This window comes from Podarcis melisellensis, assembly GCF_964234715.1.
Source record: "Podarcis melisellensis genome assembly, chromosome: 13".
Taxonomy (NCBI): Eukaryota; Metazoa; Chordata; class Lepidosauria; order Squamata; family Lacertidae; genus Podarcis; species Podarcis melisellensis.
Genome location: NC_138545.1, coordinates 6,265,300 through 6,291,676, shown reverse-complemented (window position 1 = coordinate 6,291,676; position 26,377 = coordinate 6,265,300). Strand labels below are relative to the sequence as shown.

At 47.7% G+C, this 26,377-nt stretch overlaps 2 protein-coding genes across 4 annotated transcripts in view; both read right to left on the bottom strand.

Moving 5' to 3' along the window:
• The window catches only part of IPO4 (importin 4), a 52,911-nt gene extending 44,934 nt beyond the window's left edge, over nt 1–7,977 (bottom strand). The window contains exons 1-7 of the mRNA XM_081886736.1: nt 7,587–7,977; nt 3,588–3,674; nt 3,067–3,146; nt 2,881–2,922; nt 2,177–2,306; nt 1,008–1,187; nt 31–96 (exon numbers count right to left, since the gene is read on the bottom strand). Of these exons, the coding sequence (XP_081742862.1) occupies nt 31–96; nt 1,008–1,187; nt 2,177–2,306; nt 2,881–2,922; nt 3,067–3,146; nt 3,588–3,674; nt 7,587–7,655 (654 nt within the window). The 5' untranslated portion in view covers nt 7,656–7,977. The remainder of the gene's footprint in view (nt 1–30; nt 97–1,007; nt 1,188–2,176; nt 2,307–2,880; nt 2,923–3,066; nt 3,147–3,587; nt 3,675–7,586) is intronic.
• Nucleotides 7,978–10,002: 2,025 nt separating this feature from the next.
• Nucleotides 10,003–26,315, bottom strand: TM9SF1 (transmembrane 9 superfamily member 1). Of its 3 annotated transcripts, none has more exons than XM_081886833.1 (5): nt 26,008–26,315; nt 20,762–21,124; nt 17,001–17,808; nt 13,854–14,127; nt 10,003–11,864 (listed from the first exon to the last, which is right to left on the bottom strand). In XM_081886833.1, the coding sequence occupies exons 1-5, from the start codon at nt 26,038–26,040 to the stop codon at nt 11,471–11,473; spliced, it is 1,872 nt and encodes a 623-aa protein (XP_081742959.1). In that variant the 5' UTR covers nt 26,041–26,315; the 3' UTR covers nt 10,003–11,470. The 3 variants fall into 3 exon arrangements, with proteins under 3 accessions (XP_081742959.1, XP_081742960.1, XP_081742961.1); XM_081886834.1 differs by having other exon boundaries at nt 26,017–26,315; XM_081886835.1 differs by lacking the exon at nt 26,008–26,315 and adding an exon at nt 24,797–24,896.
• Nucleotides 26,316–26,377: the final 62 nt, after the last annotated feature.

The window sequence follows — 26,377 nt, the reverse complement described above, 5'->3', positions numbered from 1 at the left end:
CACACACACACACACACACAGAGCACCCACCTCATTAACAGAGATCAGCTCCCGGATGGCTGCAATCACCTTGGGCATCATGGAAGACATCAGATTCTGAGAGGGGAAGGAAGAGCAGGAGACGATCAAGAAACAAAACAGTGAATCCTTAAAGTGAATCCTTAAACACTGAAAAATAGCTAAAGAAATAGCAGCAGACCTAGTGATACATTGGCAATAGATATTGGTCATAATATAGACAGGGAAGCATGGGAACGATTGTGGAATATGGATAGAAAATTTACAGCATGTTATGGTCTAAGAGAAAATTATATGAAAACGATATATCTAACACCGAGTAAATGTGCAATCCAACTCAAATAAGTGTTGGAAATGTAAAGAGAAAGAAGGTTCTTTTTATCCTATGTGGCAGTCTTGTAGTAAGGTTAAAGCTTACTGGGAAACGATATATAATGAATTGGAAAGGATGTTTAAAATAACATTTGTAAAGAAAACCCTAGAAGCTTTCCTTTTGGGAATTATAGGGATATTAACTACCGAAACTGTAGAGAAACTTAATCATGTACTCGACTACAGCGGCAAGAATGCTACTTGCCCCAAAATGAAAATAAGCAGAAGTCCCAGCAAAGGAAGAATCGATACAAAAATATACAGAAATGGTGAAACTTACGGGGAAGAATAAGAAATCAAGACAACAAACTTTTTATAAAAGAATGGAAATGGTTTATTGACTATTTACAAATAAACTGCAAAAGAATATTGGCAGCATTGTTGTAATAACCTGAAGTTTTATAAGAGTATATATTTTAAGTAGATGAATAAATGAGCAAATTAAATGAATTAGGATATGCAGAAAATATTAAACATAAATTTAAGGAACCGCAGAAAGAGGGGGAAGGAAGTCGAGTTTTGAAATGTTAAAATGATTGTAAAATTAGTGAGATGGATAGATCTGAAAAGCATAATTATTATTTTATTTTTTTAAGAAGAAATAGCGAGGGACTCACCATCTCGTCGGAGCCCAGCACAGGGACCATGGTGCTGAGGCTTCGCAGGGAGTAGTAAAGGGTGGCTGGCTGGGTGCGCTGGTTGAGTGTCTGGTGAAAGAGGCGCAGGAGTTCCTTGAAGTGCGGAGCGAACACCTCGGGATCCAGTTCCAGGGCGGAATGCAGAAGCAGCAATCCCACCTGCGGCCAGAAAGGGGTGCAAAAGTCCCTTTAGGGCTTATTACTGTATTTATTCAAGTCTCATGCGCCATCAAATCTAATGCGCGACTCTGTTTTCAGAACCTTGAATTCCCCCCCCCAAAAGTATTTGCTGGGGAATGCAAATGTGCCGCCGAACCGAATGCGCACCTTAATTTTCGCATAATTTGGGGGGCGGAAGGTGTGCGTTAGATTCAAGTAAATACGGTATTATTATTCTAAGGAAATCTGAGAGCTGCTAGGAATGCCTAAATTTGACGGTGGATTTTTTTGCGCTCAAAGGATACTTGATTCTTATTATTTTTACTACATTTTCATAGCCATCCTGTAACAGAAGCACTCCAAGCAGCTCCACAGGGAAAAAAGACACATAGAACATTAAATTTAAAAAAATATGAAACAATAAAGTACATATTTTATTTTAAATGCCATTTTAAAAAAACAACACTAAATCTGTGCCAATGTTTTCCCATAGCCCAAACCTATTTCTAGTTATCTATCTACATCCACACTCACATACATATACAGTGGTACCTCGGGTTAAGTACTTAATTCGTTCCAGAGGTTCATACTTAACCTGAAACTGTTCTTAACCTGAGGTACCACTTTAGCTAATGGGGCCTCCTGCTGCCGCCGCGCTGCCAGAGCACGATTTCTGTTCTCATCCTGAAGCAAAGTTCTTAACCCGAGGTACTATTTCTGGGTTAGCGGAGTCTGTAACCTGAAGCGTATGTAACCCGAGGTACCACTGTACATGCAACTTGTTTTTAATGTTTGCTTTTGTAGCTTTTCCTCATCGATATTCTACACTGTATTCTGCAAAGCGCTTAAGAGGCCTCTTGCATTTGAGTAAGCGGTACCCAAATTTTGTTAAATAAACCAGCCTACAAGCCTGTCTCTGCCAAACCACAGCTGGGGGACCGAAGCTGAGAGAAGGGAGCAAGACCCCTTGAAAGCCCCCCACCCCGTACCTCACACTGGGTGGGGTCCTGCGAGCGCGCACCCCGCTGGATGAGCTGGAGCATCTGTGGCCATTTCTCCAGCTTCTCGTTCTTCAGAATGACGGCAGCCAGCTGGGCCAGACTTAGAGAGACCTTATGGCTGGAAAAGAAGATATTGGGGGGTGGGGTGGGGCACGGAGAAGAGAGGCTGAGAATGCGGCAGCCAGGCTGGGGACTGGGAGCGGCCGCCAAGACCACATAACACCGGTCCTGAAAGACCTACATTGGCTCCCAGTACGTTTCGAGCACAATTTCGGTTGTTGGCGCTGCTGACCTTGAAAACCCTAAACGGCCTCAGTGGCCCAGCTTACCTGAAGGAGCGTCTCCACCCCATCATTCTGCCCGGACCCTGACGTCCAGCTCCGAGGGCCTTCTGGCGGTCCCCTCGCTACGAGAAGCCAAGTTACAGGGAACCAGGCAGAGGGCCTTCTCGGTAGTGGCACTCGCCCTGTGGAACGCCCTCCCACCAGATGTCAAAGAGAACAACTACCAGACTTTTAGAAGACATCTGAAGGCAGCCCTGTTTAGGGAAGCTTTGAATGTTTAACAGACTATTGTATTTTAACATTTTGTCGGAAGCCGCCCAGAGTGGCTGGGGAAACCCAGCCAGATGGGTGGGGAATAAATAATAAATTATAATTATAATAATTATTATATTATATATAAACACTCACTCTGTTTCCTTTTGTAGGGTGGACAGCACCAGCGTCTTTAACCTGGAAGAGAGAAGATTTCAGGGTTGGAGTTAAATTTTAGCTTGTGAGTGGGAGTGAGTTGTGAACCAGGAGCTGCTCCAAGTCAACCCCACACCCGTCTTTCCCTTCTACACCCCCCAGAATGCCTTCCTCCCCCAGACTTACATGTCTTGGTCGGACGCACTGATCTTCCGCCAGTGTTTGGTTAGGCGCCTTCTCACCAACACGGCAGCAAACTGCCGGATCTGAGGGTGGAGGAGACAAGAGGCAAATGGGAGAGGCCGGTGAGGACACAGGAGGAAGGGCGGTGTGGTGTGCAGAATGGCTCGCCCCCAAGGGCCGCACTCCCTTTAAAGTGCTGCGCAGAGTTTCTGTGAGGTGGGAGAAGGGACTGAAGGTCTGCCCTTGTCCCTCGTCGGGGAAAAGCCCCCAAGAGCCGCACACATGCTCCACGCAGAGCCTCCCACCTGCATTCGCTCCGTAAGACGCACACACATTTCCCCTTACTTTTCAGGAGGGAAAAAGTGCATCTTATGGAGCGAAAAATACGGTACTTAACCTGTGGCCTTCCGGGTGTTGTTGGACTCCCATGACCCCCAGCCAGCACACCCAATGGTGGGGAGTTTGTAGTCCACGAAGGAACCCCCAGATCCCCCATCTCTGGGCTAAGCCCTGCAGGGTCTTACCTGCGGGTTCTGAGAGCTGGACATCACCTGACAGAGGTGGGACAGTGCCAAAGGATGCTTCAGGGCCTCTTTCAACTGGGCTGTAGCCTGAGGAGGAAGAATGACAGAGTCGGAAGGGGTCCCGGAGGGTCATCTAGTCCTACCCGCTGCAAAATCCTGCCCGCCGCCGTCCCTGGGGGACTCGAACCACCAAAGTTCTGGTCAATAACCAGATGCACTGACCCACTGCGTCACGACCTAAAGCTTCAGTTCAGTCACCGCAGAGTATAGCTGCGCCGTTTCTCTATTTTCATATATATAATTTTTATTACATTTTCAGTTTTACAATTTAGAATACTCCTTTAAGCATCCTTAAAATATCAAAGACTTCCCTTCTTCTCTTTCCATGGTTCATTTTGCATATCACAAACCCCTGCATATTTTACGTAAACTAAACCATTCAGTATTCCACGGTTACATCCATCAAAACTTAATTTACACTGTTGAGTTTATCTTAATGCTGCCAACGTTTTCAAGTTTACACAGTTATTTGCCATATATCCTGAGACCTCCGGGTGTAGGGCGGTATATAAATTTAATATATAGTAATATATTCAATAAACGTTTTCCAATCTTCTCTAATCGTATGTTCTTGTGCTCTTATTTTATATGTTAAATCCGCAAGCTGAGCATATTCCATCAGCTTAAGTTACTATTCTTCTTTAGTTGGGACCTCACTTGTTTTACATTTTTTGGGCTAACAAAACATGGGGCGCAGTAGTGGCGTACATAAATAACCATGCCATGTTATTTCTCATGCAGCATGGGTTTCTGCTATACCCAGAGGGACAGGATGCCCTAAACTGGTCCTAAAACCTATTTTTGTTTTATTTTTATTTTTAAAAAATCAATGGCTTCCATGCAAAGGAATTTGTATTTCACAAGAGCTCCGAAGGGGCAGCTGCTGTGATTTGCCATTTTACAAATAGCATGACTGAGGTAGCAAGCCACTGGCAACTCCAGAGTCCATAGACAAGGAGCTGTTTCAGATCTAGGGGTCCTAAGGTAAGGCTAGTAAAGGTAAAGGGAGCCCTGACCATTAGGTCCAGTCGTGGCCGACTCTGGGGTTGGGGCGCTCATCTCGCTTTACTGGCCGAGGGAGCCGGCGTACAGCTTCCGGGTCATGTGGCCAGCATGACTAAGCCGCTTCTGGCGAACCAGAGCAGCGCACGGAAACACCGTTTACCTTCCCGCCGGAGCCGTACCTATTTATCTACTTGCGCTTTGACGTGCATTCGAACTGCTAGGTTGGCAGGAGCAGGAACCGAGCAACGGGAGCTCACCCTGTCGCGGGGATTCGAACCGCTGACCTTCTGATTGGCAAGTCCTAGGCTCTGTGGTTTAAGCCACAGCGCCACCCGCATCCCGTAAGGTAAGGCTACCCACCAGCAAAATTTCTTCCAAATGAGTGGGGAAAATTTATGTCGTATATAGGAAAGATGAGATGAAATGGTGAAACCAGTAGAATTGGGAATGAACCTCATAATGGGAAAGATTAAGAAAAGTGATGGATAATGAAAATAATATGAAGCAAAATGTATAAGGAGATTAATATAACTAACAGTAGTTGTAAATAAATACAGACAGACAACCAACAAGAATTGTATAGACAAAAGGATTTATTTGTTTATGGATATACTACGGACAAATATGGAAAATGAGTAACAAAATACAAAATGGATGAAAATAATGTGATAAAATTATATGTGTTATAAAAAAACCAGAAGATGGAAGGAGGGAAGTCAGCGCTTAGGAGCAAGTATAAATGTAAAATGCAACACATTATGTGTATGTGGAGTATGTAACCGGAAAACTAATAAAGATTATTTGGAGGGGGGAAATTCCCCCTGCCTATTATACTAACTGACTTGGAGAAGGTGAATTGGGATATTCTGTGACGGCCGCCCCCCCAATAAGACCAGTCTCTATTTCAGATGCCTCTCTCAGAACAATTAAACTGAAGGAAGTTGTATGTAGGGAGATCCAGGACAGATGAAATAAAATCCTTCTTTGCACAGCGAATCGTTAAACAATGGAACTCCCTCCCACAAGACAAGAGGCAGTCATGGACCCCCAACTTGGATGGATTTAAAAGAGGATGAGGCAAATTCACAGGAGAAGGACTACTTAGCCACAGTGGCTATGCTCTGCTGGCACAGTCAGAGTCAGCAAGGCTTCAGAATACCAGTTGCTGGAAACCGCAGGAGAAGAGCGGTGTCTTGCGTTCAAATCCTGCTTGCGGGTTTAAGGCATGCAAGTTGGCCATTTTGAGAACGGGATGCTGGACTCGATGGGCCGCTGGTCTGATCCAGTAGAGCCATTACAGTGGTACCTCTGGATATGAACGGGATCCGTTCCGGAGCCCCGTTCGCATCCTGAAGTGAATGCAACCCACGTCCGTGCGTCTGCGCGTGTCGCGATTCGTCACTTCCGCGCATGCGCGTGACATCATTTTGAACGTCTGCTGCGCATGCGCGAGCGGCGAAACCCGGAAGTAATGCGTTTTGTTACTTCCGGGTCACTGCGGAGCGCAACCCAAAAGTGCTCAACCTGAAGCAATTTCAACCTGAGGTCTGATTGTACAGTGGTACCTCGGGTTACATACGCTTCAGGTTACAGACTCTGCTAACCCAGAAATAGTACCTCGGGTTAAGAACTTTGCTTCAGGATGAGAACAGAAATTGGGCTCCGGCGGAGCAGCAGCAGCAGAAGGCCCCAAAAGCTAAAGTGGTGCTTCAGGTTAAGAACAGTTTCAGGTTAAAGAACGGACCTCCGGAACGAATTAAGTACTTAACTCGAGGTACCACTGTATTACGCACCCCCCAAATCAGTTCTCTGCATCTTGCTGGACCTCAACGTACAACTCCCAATCCGAAACCTTGACCTCCCCTATTTATTAGCATTTTGCCCCATTCCTATCCTGCTTATTATTATTATTATTATTATTATCATGGGCAGGGTATAAATAAATTATTATTATTATTATTATTATTATTGAGTTTATATACCGCCGTATACCCAAAGGACTCAGGGCTGTAGTAGTAGTAATAATAATAATAATAATAATAATAAAGATTTGGGTCATCATCATCATAATAATTTATTATTTATACCCCGTCCATCTGGCTGGGTTTCCCCAGCCACGCTGGGTGGCGCCCCACAAAAGATTAAAAACACATTAAAACACCAGTCATTAAAAACTTCCCTAAACAGGGAAGATCACAACATATATAATCAGAATAAAAACAACAACCCAAAAACACTCCCTGCCCCCCCCCAGAAAAGAGCCACATTTTAAAAGGGTATAATTTATGCCCACATGGTCTGCTAAGCAGCTTACGAGCGCAGATACCAGTTGCACAAACATCCGTAATCAAAGCATGCGAATTAAAACCTCATTAGAGATTGCATAGCAGCGCCCACTATCTGTGCTTTCCAGAAACATCTGAAAACATTAAAAAAAAATTTTTGCCTGGGAGAGTTTTTCCAGCCGGGTGAGGTGGTCCCTCAGGGTTCATTTCCCAATAGCTGTTATAATAATAATAATAATAATAATAATAATAATAATAATAATAATAATAAAAAATTTTATTTATATCCCGCCGTCCCCAGCCTTAGCCGGGCTCAGGGCGGCTAACAACAATAAAACAGTACAAAAGTACAGCATAAACATCACTCTAAAATCATTCATTATAAAATTAATTAATTATAAAATGACACTCCTGGCTCTTTCGTGTGCTATTTCTAAGGCTATTATTTTGGTGGCATGAGAGATGCAAAAATAACAACAGGCTGTTCCTAGATTACACTATAATACTACTTTTCATTTATTTCTAAAGACTTGGGTTGCTCCAAGCCCTAACCACTCACATGCCCGCCTGGATCTCACATATCCTGCTCCCCCTTGATCCTGATGCTTTTTCAAACCCAGCCACCCCACACTTTCCTGCCCAGCTCTACCTGTTGGATGACGGCATTGTCAGGCTGCAGCAAATCTGACAGTATCTTCTCCAGCTCCTCCGTTGCCATTGCGCTGGGAGGCGAAGGATATGGATATGGAGATATATATATATATACCCGAGGGAGGGGAAAAATAAAAAATAATAAAGTTATAGGGGGAAAGGAGCCCCACTGAAAAGTGGGGCAGGGAGACCCCTGGCTTCTATGGGGAGGGGAAGCCCCACTAGGGGTGAACAGAGGAGATATCAGGGCCCCCCACCCCCCAAAAAGAGAGAGAAATGGGGGGAGAAGCCTCAGCCCCACAGGCGAAGGGAGGCAGCCGCCAGGCGAAGCCCAAGTAGCTGTTGGTTACAGAACTCCCAGCACATGTGGAGCAGACAAGGCGGGCGCTTCCGGGGGACAGAGGGGCTCCGCCACGCGTGCTTCCGGCGCCTCGGGCTCCCCCTGCTGCCCTGGGAGGACCTACTGGCCACCCTCTGTTCTGAATCTGGGGGTGGGTGGTGGGGTTTTTTTTTTACGCGCGTTAAACTATTTCTGTTTATGAAATATGCTCGGAGTGGAGTGTGGATTTCATGCTCTTTTGAAATATAGTCGGAGGCGAGAGTGGATTTCATGCTCTTTATTCAGCTCATAGTGGTGAGGAGGAATGGAAGTTCCCCCAAAATATAATAATAATAATGATAATAATAATGATGATGATGGTAATAATAATAATAATAATAATAATAATAATAATAATAATAATAATAATAATAATATATTATTTGTACCCCGCCCATCTGGCTGGGTCTCCCCAGCCACTCTGGGCGGCTTCCAACAAAGATGAAAGATACACTAAAATGTCACATATTAAAAACTTCCCTGAACAGGGCTGCAAAATATCTGCTTTATATACATTATTTACACAATGGGCCCCACATGATTGGCTAATTCTGGGATTCTCTTGTAGGCCAATCAGATTGGGGTTCACTTCCACCTGGAGTTGGATTGGGTGGCTCCCGCGGACCAATCAGACTGCTGCATTCTGGATCCTATTGTTCTAGGACCAATCAGACTGCTGCATCTTGGATCTTGTTCAAGTCAGTACATAACCTCTTTTTTCAGCTCAGAGTAGTGAGGAATGGAAGTTCCCCCAAAATGTCTGCCTTATATACATTATTTACACAATGGGCCCCACGTGATTGGCTAATTCTGGGACTCTCCTGTAGGCCAATCAGATTGGGGTTCACTTCCACCTGGAGTTGGATTAGGTGGCTCCTGCGGACCAATCAGACTGCTGCATTCTGGATCCTATTATTGTTGTTTTTTAAAAAATGCTTTTTTAAATAATAATTTTTGACTTTACAGATATTAAATTAGAACCATCCTAATTACAAATATTTAAGTGATAAGGCGGGTAGTGGTGGGAAGTAGGGGAAGGAGAGAGAGGTGGGAAAATATTGTTTAAAAAGGTGTTTGTTGTTTAGTCGTGTCCGACTCTTTGTGACCCCCTGGACCAGAGCACGCCAGGTACTCCTGTCTTCCACTGCCTCCCGCAGTTTGGTCAAACTCATGTTTGTGGCTTCGAGAACACTGTCCCACCATCTCGGCCCCCGTCGGCCCCTTCTCCTTGTGCCCTCCATCTTTCCCAACATCAGGGTCTTTTCCAGGGAGTCTTCTTCTCTTCTCATGAGGGGACCAAAGTCTTGGAGCCTCAGCTTCAGGATCCGTCCTTCCAGTGAGCACTCAGGGCTGATTTCCTTCAGAATGGAGAGGTTTGATCTTCTTGCAGTCCATGGGACTCTCAAGAGTCTCCTCCAGCACCAGAATTCAAAAGCATCAATTCTTCAGCGATCAGCCTTCTGTATGGTCCAGCTCTCGCTGGGAGACTTGTGTTCCAATCCCGACTCAGCCATGAAGCTAACCGGGTGACCTTGGGGATCAGTCACTGCCTCTCAGCCTGGCAGCCTGGCCTACCTCACAGGGTTGTTGTGGGGATTAAAATGAGAACAGGGAGACCCATGTACGCCACTCTGATCTCCTTATAATAATAATCATTTTTTATTTATACCCCACCCATCTGGCTGTGTTTCCCCAGCCACTCTGGGCAGCTCCCAACAGGATATTAGAAAGACAATCAAACATCAAACATCAAAAACTTCCCTAAACAGGGCTACCTTCAGATGTCTTCTAAAAGTCAGATAGCTGTTTATTTCCTTGACATCTGATGGGAGGGCGTTCCACAGGGCGGGCGCCACCACCGAAAAGGCCCTCTGTCTGGTTCCCTGTAACCTCACTTCTCGCAAGGAGAGAACCGCCAGAAGGCCCTCGGAGCTGGACCTCAGTGTCGGGGCTGAACAATGGAGGTGGAAACGCTCCTTGAAGGAAAAAGTGGGGTGTAAATGCAAGAAAGAAATAAAGAGACAGCCAGAGAGTCTTGCAGCCAGGTTTTTTGGTTTTTCTTTTTAATTAATAAAGTTTAATTTCAAGATCTGTAAAAAGAAACTGCTGGAACGAAACAAAAATCAAATTAAAAAAACAAAACAAAACCCTAGCTTCGATCCTTGCTAAATATACATAACTCCTCATATATATAATTTCCATATATAATTATAGGCATTTTCTTGACTGTGGCAGAAGGCGAAGAGACAGCTTCTTCCCCCACCCAGACTATAATAACCCCAGGCACCTTGGGAGTAACAAAGGAGGCAATGTAGGAGAGGGAGAGAGAGCAAAGGTATTGGGAATGCAGGGAGGCCTCTGACTGGAGGGGAACTACCTTGTCCATGACGTGGCGGCGGCTGGTGGAACAAATCTGCTGAAGAGGCTGGATCCCTTGCCAGATCCCCTTCTGAAGGGGTCGACCAGTGTTCTCCAAGCCGGAAGATGTTGGACTACAACTCCCATCATCCATGACCGCTGGCGAAGCTGGCAGTGGACGATGGGAGTTGTAGTCCAACAACACAGGGGATTCCCAAACACTGGTACAGCCTATCCCACAACGTGCAAATAGGGGGATCCTTAGAAAGCTGCAGGGAAAGGTCCGCCAAGGCTCTGTCCCCCTCCAACATGGAGAGATCCATTTTAACCTAGCCCCCTCGGAAGGTCTCTGGTCAGCGGAAACCATTATCCAATCCTTAGCCCGCCAATTCTCTCCCGCATTAAGAATCCCATAGAGGGGGAAACCCCGAGGGACAAGGTGGTGCCGGTCGCTGGGGCCATTTCCATCTGCAGGGCCGGCCCTGCCGGTCCTCATAGGGGCCAGTTTTTATTTGGAATACGATTGGCTGGGACCTGTCACCCGATTGCATAAAAGCTCCGAAGGAAGCAAATCGAGGCAGAACAATCTTCCCCGTTTCCCGGCTGGTCAGCCGCCAAGAGCCCGACTTCCCTTTGGAAGGGAAGGAGAGCAATTGGCTAACTGAGCCCGGAGTTGGTCAGCTGACCAGGCCGCCCAGCCAATAGGAAGAGAGCATACCCGATTGGTCACATTTCAACCCGTTTAAAGGGAGTAACAAACCATAATTCCCACCCCAAAGCGCACAAACTGCAGTTTCGACCAATTTTTTTTTTATAAAAGAAAGAAAGAAAGGAAATTTGTTGCAGTGCCCACTAATTGGCCAGATTGACAGGTTCGCTGATGGGCTAGCGGCCCTGACCAATAGGAGAGGAGGGCTTAATGGATCCTGTTTCCTGCTGCAACCGCCACTGTGGTGAGCTGGGGAGCTCTCGGAAACCAATCCCAGCTGACGAGAGAGACGGATCGTTTAAAAGCCCGGTTTCCCCGAGCTCGGGCCGATCTCCCAGCCAACCAGGAGGCCCGGCCTTTGAGCGGCGCCTGTCCTAGCCAATGGGGAAGCAGAGCTTGATGATGGCCAATGAGAGCGCAGGGAGGGGGTGGGCGCTCAGTCCATCTTGAGGTTGACGTATATGTAGCGGATGAACTTGAGGGAGGCAAAGAAGGAGATGGTGCCCAGCATGAGGAAGAAGACGTAGCCGGTCAGGAGGGAGTAGCCGAAGAACTCCACCGTCTGCACCGCGCCTGACATGTTGGAGCGGCGGGAGTAGTAGAAGACTGAGTAGAGGAAGATGAAGAGGCCGGTGGAGCCCGCGCTGAGCACGGAGCGCCACCACCAGCGGTAGTCCTCGCCCGAGAGCTGGAAGTAGGTGAGGGCGATGGAGATACAGGCGCCGACGCTGAGAAGGATGGCGAAGACGAAGAAGAGGATTCCGTATAGGGTGTACTGCTCCCGGCCCCACACCGTGGCAAAGATGTAGTAGAGCTCCACAGAAATGGCGCTGAAAATAATAATAATAATAAAGATAATAATAGGCATATTTGTACCTCACCCGTCTGAGCTGAACCCCTAATTCTGGACACAATGGAGATGTCAAAAATTTGGGTAATCATCATCATCATCATAATAATTTATTATTTATACCCTGCCCATCTGGCTGGGTTTCCCCAGCCACTCTGGGCGGCTTTCAACAGAACACTAAAATACAATAACCTACTAAACATTAAAAGCTTCCCTAAACAGGGCTGCCTTCAGATGTCTTCTAAAAGTCTGGTAGTTGTTGTTCTCTTTGACATCTGGTGGGAGGGCGTTCCACAGGGCCGGTGCCACCACCGAGAAGGCCCTCTGCCTGGTTCCCTGTAACTTGGCTTCTTGCAGCGAGGGAACTGCCAGAAGGCCCTCGGCGCTGGGCCTCAGTGTCCGGGCAGAATGAAGAAAAGATGCAGGAGGAAATTATTAGGAAGCAGACCCAACAAAGGGGAGGATGGAAGTTCAGGAGATTGCTTAGAATCTCGTTTTTACATGACTGCAAAATTTCAATCTGAAAAACCAAATAAAAACACTCGTGCCTTGGATACCAAACGCCCTGGAACATGGGCGTTTTGGCTCCCGAACGCCGCAAACCCTGGTTTGTGAACGTTCTTTTGGAACCCCAAATCTGATGGGGCTTCCGCGGCTTCTGATTGGCTGCAGGAGCTTCCTGCAGCCAATCAGAAGCTGCGGTTTGGCTTCCAAACGTTTTGGAAGTCGAATGGACTTCCGGAACGGATTCTGTTCGACTTCCAAGGTACGACTGTAAATTTAAAAGCCAAAAAAATAGAGTTGACCAGCTACTGTGGGCGGCTTCCAAAGTTTAGCTCCGTAGGATCCCCACGAGTTATAAGAAAATGTTCTCTAAGCGCTCTCTCTTTTGCAAACCTTTATCAGGTCACTTCCTAGTTGACTTTTCACTTTTATTCATTTATTTCTCCGCAAGAAAAGAGCAAACCAATCAAAACAAAAAATAAAGAGAGGGAGAAAAAAGGGGGGAATGTATAAAGTCCTCCTTCCAAGGTAGATCCTAACTTGTCCCACACAGAAGAAAGGTGAACTTTCCTAGCTCTCACCTGGGAGCACCCCCTTCTCCCCCCCACCTGGGAGATCTTCCCTTCCCTGCCTCCCACGCTGGCTCCGTCAACAACGAAGCATCACCTTCAATGGCATGTTAGCCGCTCCTTAACCCCGAGTCGGGGGACTGCACTCTGCATAACCCCTCATCCTTATTTCAGACATCGGGATATATCAGCATATTGCTGTGTTTAGCTGGTAATGTTCTCGGTGTTGAAAACCAGGCAATAATAAAAGAAGCGAGGAAAAGAAGCAAAAAGAAAAAAGAATGATAGAGAGAGAAAAGAAGAGAGGAAAAATCGAAAGGAAACAAAGACAGCAAAAGCAATATCATTTTTGGATATTGTATAATGATTTAATACAGTGGTACCTCGGGTTAAGAACTTAATTCGTTCCGGAGGTCCGTTCTTAACCTGAAACTGTTCTTAAGCTGAGGCACCACTTTAGCTAATGGGGCCTCCTGCTGCCGCCGCTGTGCGATTTCTGTTCTCATCCTGAAGCAAAGTTCTTAACCTGAAGCACTATTTCTGGGTTAGCGGAGTCTGTAACCTGAAGCGTATGTAACCCGAGGTACCACCACTGTATTTCTTTTCTGTTATGTATTATTTCTCTTTTTTTACTAAATTGTATAATGGAAAATCTAAATAAAAATAAAATAAAATAAATAAAAATAAAATAAAATAAAAATAAAATAAAAATAAAATAAAATAAATAAATAAAATAATAAAATAAAATAAAATAAAATAAATAAAATAAAATAATAAAATAATAAAATAAAATAAAATAAAATAAAAATAAAATAAAATAATGGGCAGCTCAGAGCCCAGGAGGGATAGAGAAGGATGGAGGCAGCTTTAGACCCAGGCTCTGCACCGACTCTCACCTGAAGGGGAGGAAGCCCCCAATCGTCATATGAACCAGTGTGGACTTGTACCAAGGCTGGGGCGGGATTTCCCGGGCGATGTTCTTGGTGCGGCAGGGGGCGTCAAAGGGCCCCGCCCGGTTCTTGCCGAAGATGCCGCCGATGACGGTGAGAGGGAAGCCCACCAGCAGCCAGACGGTCAGCAGCAGCAGGATGGTGGTAGCCGGCAGCGCCTGTGTTGACCCGTTGGCCCAGTGCACCGAGTTGACCACACTCCACGTCAGGAAGAAGGGAGCTGGGCAGAGGCAGGGAGAGAGAAACACACACAGCAGCGTCAGCAACAAATAGCGGGCTGTATCCATCTCGGGCAAATTGGACCCGCTCCTTTGTGGGGATCTTGTTAGTACAGTGGTCCCTCGGGTTAAGTACTTAATTCGTTCCGGAGGTCCGTTCTTAACCTGAAACTGTTCTTAACCTGAAGCACCACTTTAGCTAATGGGGCCTCCTGCTGCCGCCGCCGGTGCACAAGAGCCAGTGTGGTGTAGTGGTTAAGAGCGGTAGTCTCGTAATCTGGGGAACCGGGTTCGCGTCTCCGCTCCTCCACCTGCAGCTGCTGGGTGACCTTGGGCCAGTCACGCTTCTCTGAAGTCTCTCAGCCTCACTCACCTCACAGAGTGTTTGTTGTGGGGGAGGAAGGGAAAAGGAGAATGTTAGCCGCTTTGAGACTCCTTCGGGTAGTGATAAAATGGGATATCAAATCCAAACTCTTCTTCTTCTGTTCTCATCCTGAAGCAAAGTTGTTAACCCGAGGTACTATTTCTGGGTTAGCGGAGTCTGTAACCTGAAGCTTTTGTAACCTGAAGCGTATGTAACCCGAGGTACCACTGTATTGTAATGGCTCATTCTCACATTGCATTAAGTTGCGGGTTGCCTTTAATTACAGTGGTACCTCGGGTTACATACGCTTCAGGTTACAGACTCCACTAACCCAGAAATAGTACCTCGGGTTAAGAACTTTGCTTCAGGATGAGAACAGAAATCGTGCTCCAGCGGCGTGGCAGCAGTGGGAGGCCCCATTAGCTAAAGTGGTGCTTCAGGTTAAGAACAGTTTCATGTTAAGAACGGACCTCCAGAACTAATTAAGTATTTAACCCGAGGTACCACTGTACTTAATTGATGTATGAGTACGGGAACTATTTCAATGTCTCCTCCCTCTCTGCTCTGCTCCTCTGTTGAAGAAGAAGGATGTGAGAGTCGTCCTATTGTTTGGTTGTTTGCTTTATAAATAAAACCTTTGATGTTACCATTCCAACCATAGTTGCTGCTGCTGCATTCTGCTGTAAAGGACTGAGTTTACTAGCTGCAAACGGGCGTTTAATGCTCACAGATCTAACACGGCCCCTGAGAAATCTGCTCTCGTTTTACAAAGAGCAGCATGTTCCTAGTCCTCATGAGGTGCAAACGAATTGGAACATGTGGCAGCAAGATTATCCAGCAGAGGAACAGAACTGAGTTCACAGGCCTCCCACCCACAAAACTCCACATCAAGTTACCCTCCCAGAAACTTTCTTCATTGCAGCAGTGTAATGGGAGGAGAGATTTTGTTGCTGCACAACTGGGAATCAGAAATCCTTGCTGATCTGCTTAAAACCACCAGAGATCCATCAACAGGTAGCGATATACCTTCTGTTCACTCCTGCCCTAGACCACCCCCCTCAAAAGATTCCATCATCCATGTCTCCGGAAAATTTTACACATCATCTGGGAAGACAGGCGAACTAATACTGGCCGAAGCAAAGATCACCAGTGTCAAAGCAATGATTCTTCAACATCAACTTCATTGGACTGGTCATGTTGTGCGATTGCCTGATGACCGTCTTCCACAGCAACTACTCTATTTCCAATGTAAAAATGGAAAGCGTAATGCTGTGGTCAACAAAAGAGGTTTAAGACTCTCTCAAGGCAAATCTTTAAAAAGGTAGTATAAACACCGACAACTGGGAAACACTGGCCTGTGAGCGCTCCAGTTGGAGAACAGCCTTTACCAAAGGTGTCATGGGATTTGAAGACACTCGAACTCAGGATGCAAGGGAGAAACGTGCTAAGAGGAAGGCACGCTTGGCAAATCCACACCGCGATCAACTCCCACCTGGAAAACTATGTCCCCACTGTGGAAGGACGTGTGGATCCAGAACTGGCCTCTGCAGTCACTTACAGACTCACTGTTAAGACCGTGTTTATGGAAGACAATCTTACTTAGCTACGAGTGATCGCCAGAGAAGAAAAAAAGAAGACAGGAGTGGGGAACATAGAGGAAACTCGTGAAGACTGCCACTAGCAGGGACTAGCAAGACCCAAATGTACAGAAGGAATATCTACAGAGGGACCAGATTGTCCCAATCCTCTGGGCAAAGCCCTATACGGCCTAGGACCCTCGTACCTACGGGACTGCCTCTCCTGGAGGAACTTGGAGGTCCCAGGCCACAGAGAGGTTAGCCAGGGCTTTTTCGGCTGTGGCTCTGATCTGGTGGAACGCTCTGCCACAAGAGATTAGGGCCCTGCGGGACTTGACATCTTTCCGCAGGGCCTGCAAGACAGAGCTGTTCCACCAGGCCTTTGGCCAGGGCACAGCCTGACTCCCTCCTTTGGCAATCTTCACAGAACTCCAGCCCAATGGATGCCATTAATATAATTTGATTTTGAATTGATTTTAGAATGCTGTGTTGCTTTTATTGTTGTTAGCCGCTCTGAGCCCAGCTTCGGCTGGGGAGGGCGAGATATACCGTATTTTTCGCTCTATAAGACGCACCAGACCACAAGACGCACCTAGTTTTTGGATGAGGAAAACAAGAAGAAAAAAATTCTGAATCTTAGAAGCCAAAACAGCAAGAGGGATCGCTGCGCAGCGAAAGCAATGATCCCTCTTGCTGTTCTGGCTTCTGGGATAGCTGTGCAGCCTGCATTCGCTCCATAAGACGCACACACATTTCCCCTTACTTTTTAGGAGGGAAAAAGTGAGTCTTATAGAGCAAAAAATACGGTAAATAAAAATTTATTATTATTATTAAAGGAGAGGCAGCCGAAGAGCTCTCTCCTCCAAGGACAGGTTCCTCTTGCTCCCAATGTTTGCCCTGACGCACAAGGACTGAAAACGCCGCCGGGCCTCACCAGAGAAAAGGCTGGTGGTGAGCAGGATGTTCCAGACCCAACGCTCGCCTCCAATCTGGCGGTAGAAGTTGCTGGAGACATAGCCGGAAATGCAACAGGTGAGGGCATAGAGCAGGATAGCAGCCGAGTTGATGGCGCCGTGTCGGTGGACGTTGAACATGCCCAAGAGAGCCATGACGATGATCCCCGTGCCCAGGGCTAGGAACTGGCTGCCCACCCCCAGCACGGCGCAGAGGAGGCTGCGGCAGGGCGGGAAGCGGAAGACGTCCGTGTGGATGATCTTCCAGCCGTTGTCGCCCTGGTCGAAGTCATCGCCCGAGGACGAGGTGGAGGCCTCCTCGTCCAGGTTGTAGCGCGCCAGGTCGTTCTTGAGCACCCTCATGAGGATGACGACGACAAAGCCCACCAGCAGGAAGACCAGGACCATGGAGTTGATGATGGAGAGCCAGTGGATCTCCAAGGTGCGGGGGAAGAAGCCGTCGTCCCCGCTGCGGCTGCCTCGCCGGTCACCTCGCCGCTCCAGCGCGGTCTCGGACCAGCGGACGCTGTAGGTGTGGGCCACGGGGAGGCCGCTGCGGACGTCGTCCAGGCTGGTGGGCTTGACGTTGCGGACGCTGACGTTGGCGTAGATGATGCGGTCGCCGTTCCACTCCAGGTGGAAGTCCAGGTGGGTCCAGAGGCCGATCTTGTGGGTGTGGGGCAGGAAGCCGCTTTCCTCCATGTACCCCACAAAGCCGCGGAGAGGCAGGTCGTCCACCACAAACTCAAAGTAGTACAGCTCTTCAATGGCTTGCCGGAGACGCTCCACCTGCCAGGGAGGAAGGGAACCGTCAGGACAGAAGGGAAAGAAAGATTTATAATGAACTGAAAAAGATGTTGAAATATACATTTGTTAAGAAACATGAGGCTTTTCTTTTAGGAATTGTAGGAAATGAAATATGTAAAAAAGATTGTAAACTTCTCCAATACGCAGTAACAGCGGCGAGAATACTCATGGCCCAAAAATGGAAACAGGAAGAATTACCGACGGTCGAAGAATGGAGATTGAAATTGATGGACTTTGCAGAACTGGATAAACTAACGGGGAAGATTCGATATTTGCGAGACCAGAAGTTCACCGAGGACTGGGGAAAATTTACAGATTATCTGAAAAGTATATGTGATGAACAGACAACGCTTGTAGGTTTTCAAGACGTTCTGTGAAAATATGAGGAATATTGTAAAAAAGGGAAGGAGATTGGGTAGGTTGTATTTCAAAGGCAATATTAAAATTAGAAAATGCGTGAATAAATAAACAAAACGGAAGATTGGCAGAGAAACTGGGGGGGGGGAGAAGATTATGTGATAAATTCTGATATTGGTTATATAAATTTGTATTTGAAAATGAATAAAAAATATTATAAAAAAAGAAGGGAAAGAAACCAACACACCCCAAACGGTGCTTGAGTCGTAGAACTGTAGAAATGGAAGGGACCCCAAAGGTCATCCAACCCCCTGCAATGCAGAAATCGTTCGCCCAACGTGGGACTCGAACCCACGACGCTGAGGTTAAATGAGACTCATGCTCTACTGACTGAGCTTGGTCTTACCGATGGCTTTCTTCCCCAAGATTTCAAAAGCCCGAGGAAGAGATGCAAGGAAACTGATCCAGGATGCATGGGATTCAGTATATGCGTCTAATCTGAGAGTGCACACTGTTTTATTTTCATTTCATTTATTGATTTTATATACAGTGGTACCTCGGGTTAAGTACTTAATTCGTTCCGGAAGTCTGTTCTTAACCTGAAACTGTTCTTAACCTGAAGCACCACTTTAGCTAATGGGGCTTCCCGCTGCTGCTGCGCCGCCAGAGCACGATTTCTGTTCTTATCCTGAAGCAAAGTTCTTAACCCGAGGTAATATTTCTGGGTTAGCGGAGTCTGTAACCTGAAGCGTATGTAACCCGAGGTACCACTGTACCACCCTACGCCCGGGGGTCTCAGGGTGGTTCACAGACTAAAATCTAGATATAAAACCACAAAGCACCCAATAAAAATAAAATAGCAACCCAATACACCCCCCCAAAAAAACCACACATTTCAAAAGGGCATAGGATGTAAATCGGATCAACCAAAGGCCTAGTTAAAAAGGAATGTTTTTGCCTGGCGCCTCAAGGTGTATAATGAAGGCGCCAGGCGAACTTCCCTGGGGAGAGCATTCCACAGATGGGGAGCCACTGCAGAGAAGGCCCCGTTCTTGTGTTGCCACCCTCCAAACCTCTCGAGGAAGAGGAACACGAAGGAGGGCCTCAGAAGATGATCTCAGGGTCCGGGTAGGTTCATATGGAAAGAGGCGGTCCTTGAGGTATTGTGGTCCTGAGCCGTTTAAGGCTTCATAGATCAAAACCAGCACTTTGAATTGGGCCCGGAAACTAATTGGTAGCCAGTGAGGTCGGACAAGGATCAGTGTAAGATGCTCAAATCGTCTTGCTCCGATGAGCAACCTGGCCGCTGAATTCTGCACTAGCTGAAGTTTCTGAACCTATGGAATTTGCTGCCCATGAGGTGTAGTGACAGCAACCAACTCGGACAGCTTTAAATGAGGATTAGACAAATTTGTGAAGGAGAAGGCTACCAACGTCTCCAACGAAAGAAGCAGGATGCCCTTCAATTTAGAGTGCTGTTGTGGGGGCTTCCCATAGGCATCTTGTTTGACAGGCTAAAAACAGGATGCTGGCTGAACACGTCTGATGTTCTAACCCAACAACGTCCAGGTTAGATTCAGAACCAGAAATAAGACACACACACAAAATCCCGACAAAGGAACAGTGGCAAGAGAAATTGATGAACTATGCAGAATTGGCTAAATTGACATACAAGCTGCGAGATAAGGACAACTGTGACTTTAAGAAGAATGGGAACTTTTTACAAAGAAAACAAAATGAATTGGACTCCTTGGCAGGTTTTGAATAAACATACACAAATTTAGTGTTTAGTAACACGGTAGATAGATAATATAAGGATTGAAATAATTTTATAATATGCAGAGAGTGACATGTGCTGAGAAATCAGAGAAAGGAGCTGAGGGAAGTTTTTTTGGGGGAGGGGTGTTTGATGGGGAATGGGAAACAAGGAGGGGGGGAATAATGAATATGATATGTTTTGATATACTGCTATGTGGAAATTGTTCATAAAAAAACTATTAAAGAAAAAAAGGAGTAAGACACACCCACAAACCCCAATATCCTGGAGCCCAAGCTGACCAGAAGAGGAACATGTGTTGGGTTACCAGACTCTGAAAACAATAACAGGAATCAGCTGCCAAACATGAAAGCCAAATTTGGGATAATAATAACAATAATAATAATAATTTATTATTTGTACCCCGCCCATCTGGCTGGGTTTCCCCAGCCACTCTGGGCGGCTTCCACAGAGACCAAAAATACACTAAAATGTCACACATTAAAAACTTCCCTGAACAGGGCTGCCTTCAGATGTCTTCTAAATGTCATGTAGTTGTTTATCGCTTTGGCATCTGATGGGAGGGCGTTCCACAGGGCGGGCGCCACCACCGAGAAGGCCCTCTGCCTGGTTCCCTGTAGCTTTGCTTCTCGCAATGAGGGAACCGCCAGGAGGCCCTCAGCACTGGACCTCAGCGTCCGGGAAGAACAATGGGGATGGAGACGCTCCTTCAGGTATGTCCCGCAGAACCAAGAACTCAAGAGGTAAACACCAGCTCCATGAAACAGACCTTGGAATCCAAGCTTTTCTGGCTGGGCTTACCTGCTCAGGTGTGAGCTTCATTTCGCAGAGGACCTTCTTGTCAACGTTCTCCCGGAAGCGGATCTCGTACATCGACTCGGCCATGCGGTCTCCATCTAGCACCTCCCCCAAGGTAAGGCTTTTGTGGCGGATATTCTCCGGGGAGCACACGGGGAGCTGGTAATAATGGTAGGTCTCCTGGGGGTTGTGGTAAGGCCCCACTTTGTTGACGTAAAGCATCACTGGGTCCCCCCGCTGGTAGTGGGTCTCTGAAGAGGCCGTGGATAAGAGGGAAAGAGGGAAGAAGAGGAGGAGGACAAGAAACGGGGGGCGGGCCATCATGGGGTGGTAACAGGAGAAAGGGGGGTGGGAACTGGGCCGGGGCTTTGGGAGGAAGAACAGAAAAGCATTATTCAGCGAGGCACGATTTCTCTGGAATCACATTATATTTATAGTTTTGGGGACACCATCTCGGCCGATGCCAACTTAAGGTCTTAGTATTGGGTCACATTCACCCCACAAACTTTGAGATCACTATATTACAGCTGCAAACATGGCTTCCCTCAAAGAATTTTGGGAGCTGTAGTTTGGTACCGGTGCCGAGAGTTGTGAGGAAGCCCCTGTTCCTCACTGAGTTACGGTTGTGAGGAGACGGATTGATTGTGAGAGGAATAGGGTTCTCCTAACACCCTCAATTAAAGATGCGGGTGGCACTGTGGGTTAAACCACAGAGCCTTGGACTTACTGATCAGAAGGTCGGCGGTTCGAACCCCCACAACAGGGAGAGCTCCCGTTGTTCGGTCCCAGCTCCTGCCAACCTAGCAGTTCGAAAGCACGTCAAAGTGCAAGTAGATAAATAGGTACCACTGTGGCGGGAAGGGCGTTTCCGTGTGCTGCTCTGGTTCGCCAGAAGCAGCTCAGTCATGCTGGCCACATGACCCGGAAGCTGTACGCCGGCTACCTCGGCCAATAAAGCGAGATGAGCGCAGCAACCCCAGAGTCGGCCACAACTGGGCCTAATGGTCAGGGGTCCCTTTACCTTTAACACCCTCAATGAACTACAGCTCCCAGAATTCTTTGGGGGGGGGAGCCATGGCTATTTAAAGTGGTATCATGATGCTTTTTAAACACATGATGTCAACTGTGTTCTTGGTGGCTTCCTCGGTGCATGTAGAGTTTGGCATCACTATGCCAGACTTAAAGAGCTTTCATTCTTTACTATGGGAGCTCCCAGAAACCAACCGTTTTGAGGGCACCATTCTGTTGACATCAAAGCACCTGAGAAACACCCCTTCGATCCCTATAGTCCATTGCTGGGTCTTCCCTGCCCCCAAACTCCAAAAAACAACAACCCCATAAACCTATGAGCATGCGCCACCTTTCCAACTCATGAGAACCTGGGCATTTTTTGTGCCCTCATAGTACCACCAGCTGTGGCTTTGGGGGAGAGGGAGAACGAAGGCCCCGCCAGGAATCAGGCTTCAGGAAACCGCATGTTGGAAGATTCAGGACAGATAAACTAAAGTCTTCCTTCACGCAGTGCATAGTCAAACTATCGGACTCGCTCCCCCAGGAGCCAGCGATGGCCCCCACATGCAGGGCTCTAAAAGAGGATTAGGCAATTCCATGGAGGAGAGGGCTATTGATGCTACTGGCCAGAACTGATGCTTTTGAATTATGGTGCGGGAGGAGACTCTTGAGAGCCCCATGGACTGCAAGGAGATCAAACCTCTCCATTCTGAAGGAAATCAGCCCTGAGTGCTCACTGGAAGGACAGATCCTGAAGCTGAGGCTCCAAGACTTTGGCCACCTCATGAGAAGAGAAGACTCCCTGGAAAAGACCCTGATGTTGGGAAAGATGGAGGGCACAAGGAGAAGGGGATGACAGAGGACGAGATGTTGGGACAGTGTTCTCGAAGCTACCAACATGAGTTTGACCAAACTGTGGGAGGCAGTGGAAGACAGGAGGGCCTGGCATGCTGTGGTCCAGGGGGTCACGAAGAGTCAGACACAACTAAACAACAACAAGCCAGGATGGCTCTGCTCTGTCTCCACAGCTGGAGACAGCAACACTTCCAAACACCAGTTGTGCTGGAAACCACGGAGGCATCTCTCCCCTGCTCTGATCCTGCTCCCTGCTTTCCCCAAAGGGAACAGGATGCTGGGATCAGGATGCTGGGCCATCAGCCTGATTCACCAGGTGACTCTTAATGCTCCTTATCAAACGATGGTTTGGAGATGCAGTTTTTGGGGGGTGAGAGGGAGTGGGGGGTGTGAGAGGGAGAGGCTCAAGCCGCAAGTATTCATTCCTTCATTCATCCACATACAAGTGCCATATCGGGTCACGCCAGTCTTGGACCCTTCCTTAAGCAGCCATCCCCTTAGGTCCACGGTTTGGGGGATGCCCACTCTGAATGCCACACTGCAGGGGGGGAGGCTGTACTCCATGGTCATAGAACCACAGAATTGCTGAGTGGGAAGGGACCGAAGGGTCATCTAGTCCAAACCCCCTGCGATGCAGGAATCTTTTTGCCCAGCGTGGGACTCGAACCCCTGACCCTCAAGTTAAGAGTCTCATGCAATGACGGCAGCAAGAATATCATCGGCACAAAAATGGAAGCAAGAAGAATTACCGACGAAAGAAGACTGGAGGGTGAAACTGATGGGACTATGCAGAATTAGACAAACTAACAGGAAGAATTCGAAACCAGCAGGACCAGCGATTCACTGGTGTAAATTTACGGACTATTTGAAAAGTAATTGTGATGATCAGATGTACGTTTGTAGGTCTGCAGGAAGTTTCGCGAGGTGAATAATTTGAATGATTGCATAAATGGATAAAGAGGACGATGTTAGTTAAGATAATTTAATATGAATTTAAGAAATGATAAAAATGGGGGATCATCAGAGGTGCGGATGGAAGTCCAAAAAGACTGTATAAGATGTGAAGTTGGTGGTATGTAGGACAATTAATAGGTTTAAAAATTAATAAAAATGATTATAAAAGAGAGTCTCATGCTCTACCTGCTGAGCTATGTTAGTCTATCTTATAGGGGGGGTCCTTTTGCAGGTGCAGCAATGGCAACCTAGGAAGACCCTCCTGCACCCACCCTGGAAGCCTAACCTGGGTGCCTCGGGGCCTCCCACCACCTGAAGCAGAGGAGCTGCCCCTCTGCCGCCCCCAAAAATACCCCCAATGCCCCCCAATGCCTCTCCAGCACCCCCTCCTCACCTCTCTCTCTAGGGCTGCCCCTGGCGCCGCCTGAGGGTCTTGCACCTCCTTCTGCCGGGGGCGGGGGGAGAGGACGCGGGGTCTCCAGGCGCCGAGGGTGGAGGGGAGCGCGCCTCTCAGCCCCAGGGGCTTCCCATGCCCGCGCCTGACCCCACCGCTCCCTTCAGCCCGGCTCCCAGCCCGCTCTCTTCCCAACGCCGCTCTTCCCCGGCTCGCTGCCAACGAGGAGGCGCGGCGGCTAAGGGCTGTGGCGGATCCTTCGAGGGGCCGGAGGCTCGCGACGCCTCGGGGTCCTTCAGGCGATCTCCGAGGGCAGGCCCGGCCACGTCCGTCGGCTGCTTCCGCCCTCAGCAAGAGCGCGGGGGGCCTGGCTGCCCGCACGGTGACGTAATTCCGAGTTTGAGGGACACGGCGGCGGGAAGCGTAGACTCCATAGAGACGGGGAGAAAACACACACACACACCCGTTCGTGCGCATGCGCGCGTTCTTCCGCTCTTGCCCCGCCCACCTGTTAAAGGGGCAGGAGCGAGCTGGAGATCGGGAAATTGAAGCCGGGAAAGGCTCCATTTCCCAGAAGGCAAAACTGAGGCAGGAAATAAAGACGGCGGGGGTGGGATGCCGGCTCTCCTTAGTTCCCCCCAAGTGGAGTGCAAAGCGCTGGAAAAGGGCGGGGTGACTCTGATCATGCTAAGAGTGCATTTTCATTGCGTGGCTGGATGTTTGCCTACTTTGCAGCAGGCAGAAATCCAACAGGGGGAGCTACTTCCGCCGCCACCAGCCACAGCTAGGGAAAAAAAAGAGTATGGCAATAAATCCAGGGCTACCCTTTAGCCTTAGCAGCAGAGGCACCTCACAGCATTTCTGCCCAGGGCTGTTCTTGTTTCCAAAGCTTCGTGCGTTCAGGAGAAAGTGAGAATTCAAGTATTATTACCTAAAAAGAGAAAGAGAAAGAATTATTAAGACTTCATGCTGCAGTAAGGAACCGGGACACTTTTGACACCTAGGTGTATATTTCTGGATCCCTCTTATTTTTGTAATTGCAAGGTGTTGGGAACCGGTTTAGGTGCAGCAATTAAAAGCAAAACAAAATGCTAGCCCGTTTGCAAAGCTAAGCAAGGTCCGGTATGGTTTCAAATAGGATGGGGGGGGGGCACGTCTTGAGGATGTCAGAATAGAGGACCCTCAGGATTCTTTCCAACTCTGCAATTCCCTCATTCTGTTGTATTTTAATGTTGCAAATCACCCTGGGAACCTAAGGTGAAAGGTGAATAATTAACATAATACAATAAAACAGTATCATTTTATAACTTGCAGCTTGTGGACACTCAGCGACTGAAAAGGAAAGGCCTATAAATCTCATTGACAAGCCTGTGTTAGGCGATGGAGACTGAGGCCCCTGGAGGAACACTCTGTGAACATTTAGTTTACTTTGAGGTCAAGGTGCATGAGGTTGCTTTGCAAATCCCACAGACCTGTCGCTCTTCTTTTTTTCCAAAATCAAGCTTCAAAAATACATGTCCATACAAGCTGAATGGAGCCTGTCAGCTCTGATGATAAAGATTATGGTATCGTATTGTATCACATAGCATCCCTGAAAACATTGTGTGTTTCCCATTTGCTGGAGCTATGGGGAAACTGGGCAGCGGAGTCTGAGATCCCACATTATTATAGAACAAATTGGGGTTATTCTTTTGCAACCCAACTCTGCATCGAGAGCTTTCAGTGACCCCTAAGTCCGTAAGCTGGTCAAGGGGGAAATGTGTGGAGGTAGGAACCAGTAGAAGGAAAGCAAGGGAGATCTTTGTTTGTCTGTTGCATCACAGGCCCCCCTTCCCCCCTTGCGAGGACCCAGAACAAAGGTGTGTAACAGCTTTTAAAGACTAGAAATTGCCCAACCCCTTAGCCAAAGACCACCCAAAACCATCATGCAAGCCTCACAGAAAGAGGCGGTTTGCAACAGAAATCTGAGTGCATGGCTTGTCTCCTGTCTGTCAAGATACCTGAGGAAAAGGAATGGGGTGTGTGTCGCAAGTACCTGACATACCACAAAATCGACAGAGGGCTGCATTGAATTTGGTGACCCATGACCTAATGTGGACCTTGGTTCAAGGAGCTGTGTCTGAATATCTCCCCTTTAATCCTGGCTACCCCCATGTATATGTCCTCAACTCCTATCCTGAGCCCAATTTGGGAAGTTCCGTTCAACGCATGTTTGCGGCTGAAGGCCCTGCAGTGCTGCGAGATTACTTTTCGGCAACTGCGTTTTTGTCTGAGGCGAGGAATCCTGACGCAGCCCGTGGGTGGGGCAGAGCCCGCACCCTTTGTCTCGAGACAAACCCCCATTGCCAGCCAAGGAACCGGAACCCCTCCGACCAATGGGCGCGAGCGGAATGTTGGGACGTGGC

Coding starts and splice junctions, on each gene's coding strand:
- TM9SF1 (XM_081886833.1), bottom strand. CDS start 26,040: ATGCAGCCCTCTGTCGATTTTGTGGTATGTCAG. Junction 17,809..20,761: donor TGAAGCTCACACCTGAGCAG/GTAAGCCCAGCC, acceptor CCTCCCTGGCAG/GTGGAGCGTCTCCGGCAAGC. Junction 11,865..13,853: donor GGGGGCTTCCTCCCCTTCAG/GTGAGAGTCGGT, acceptor TATTATTTTCAG/CGCCATTTCTGTGGAGCTCT.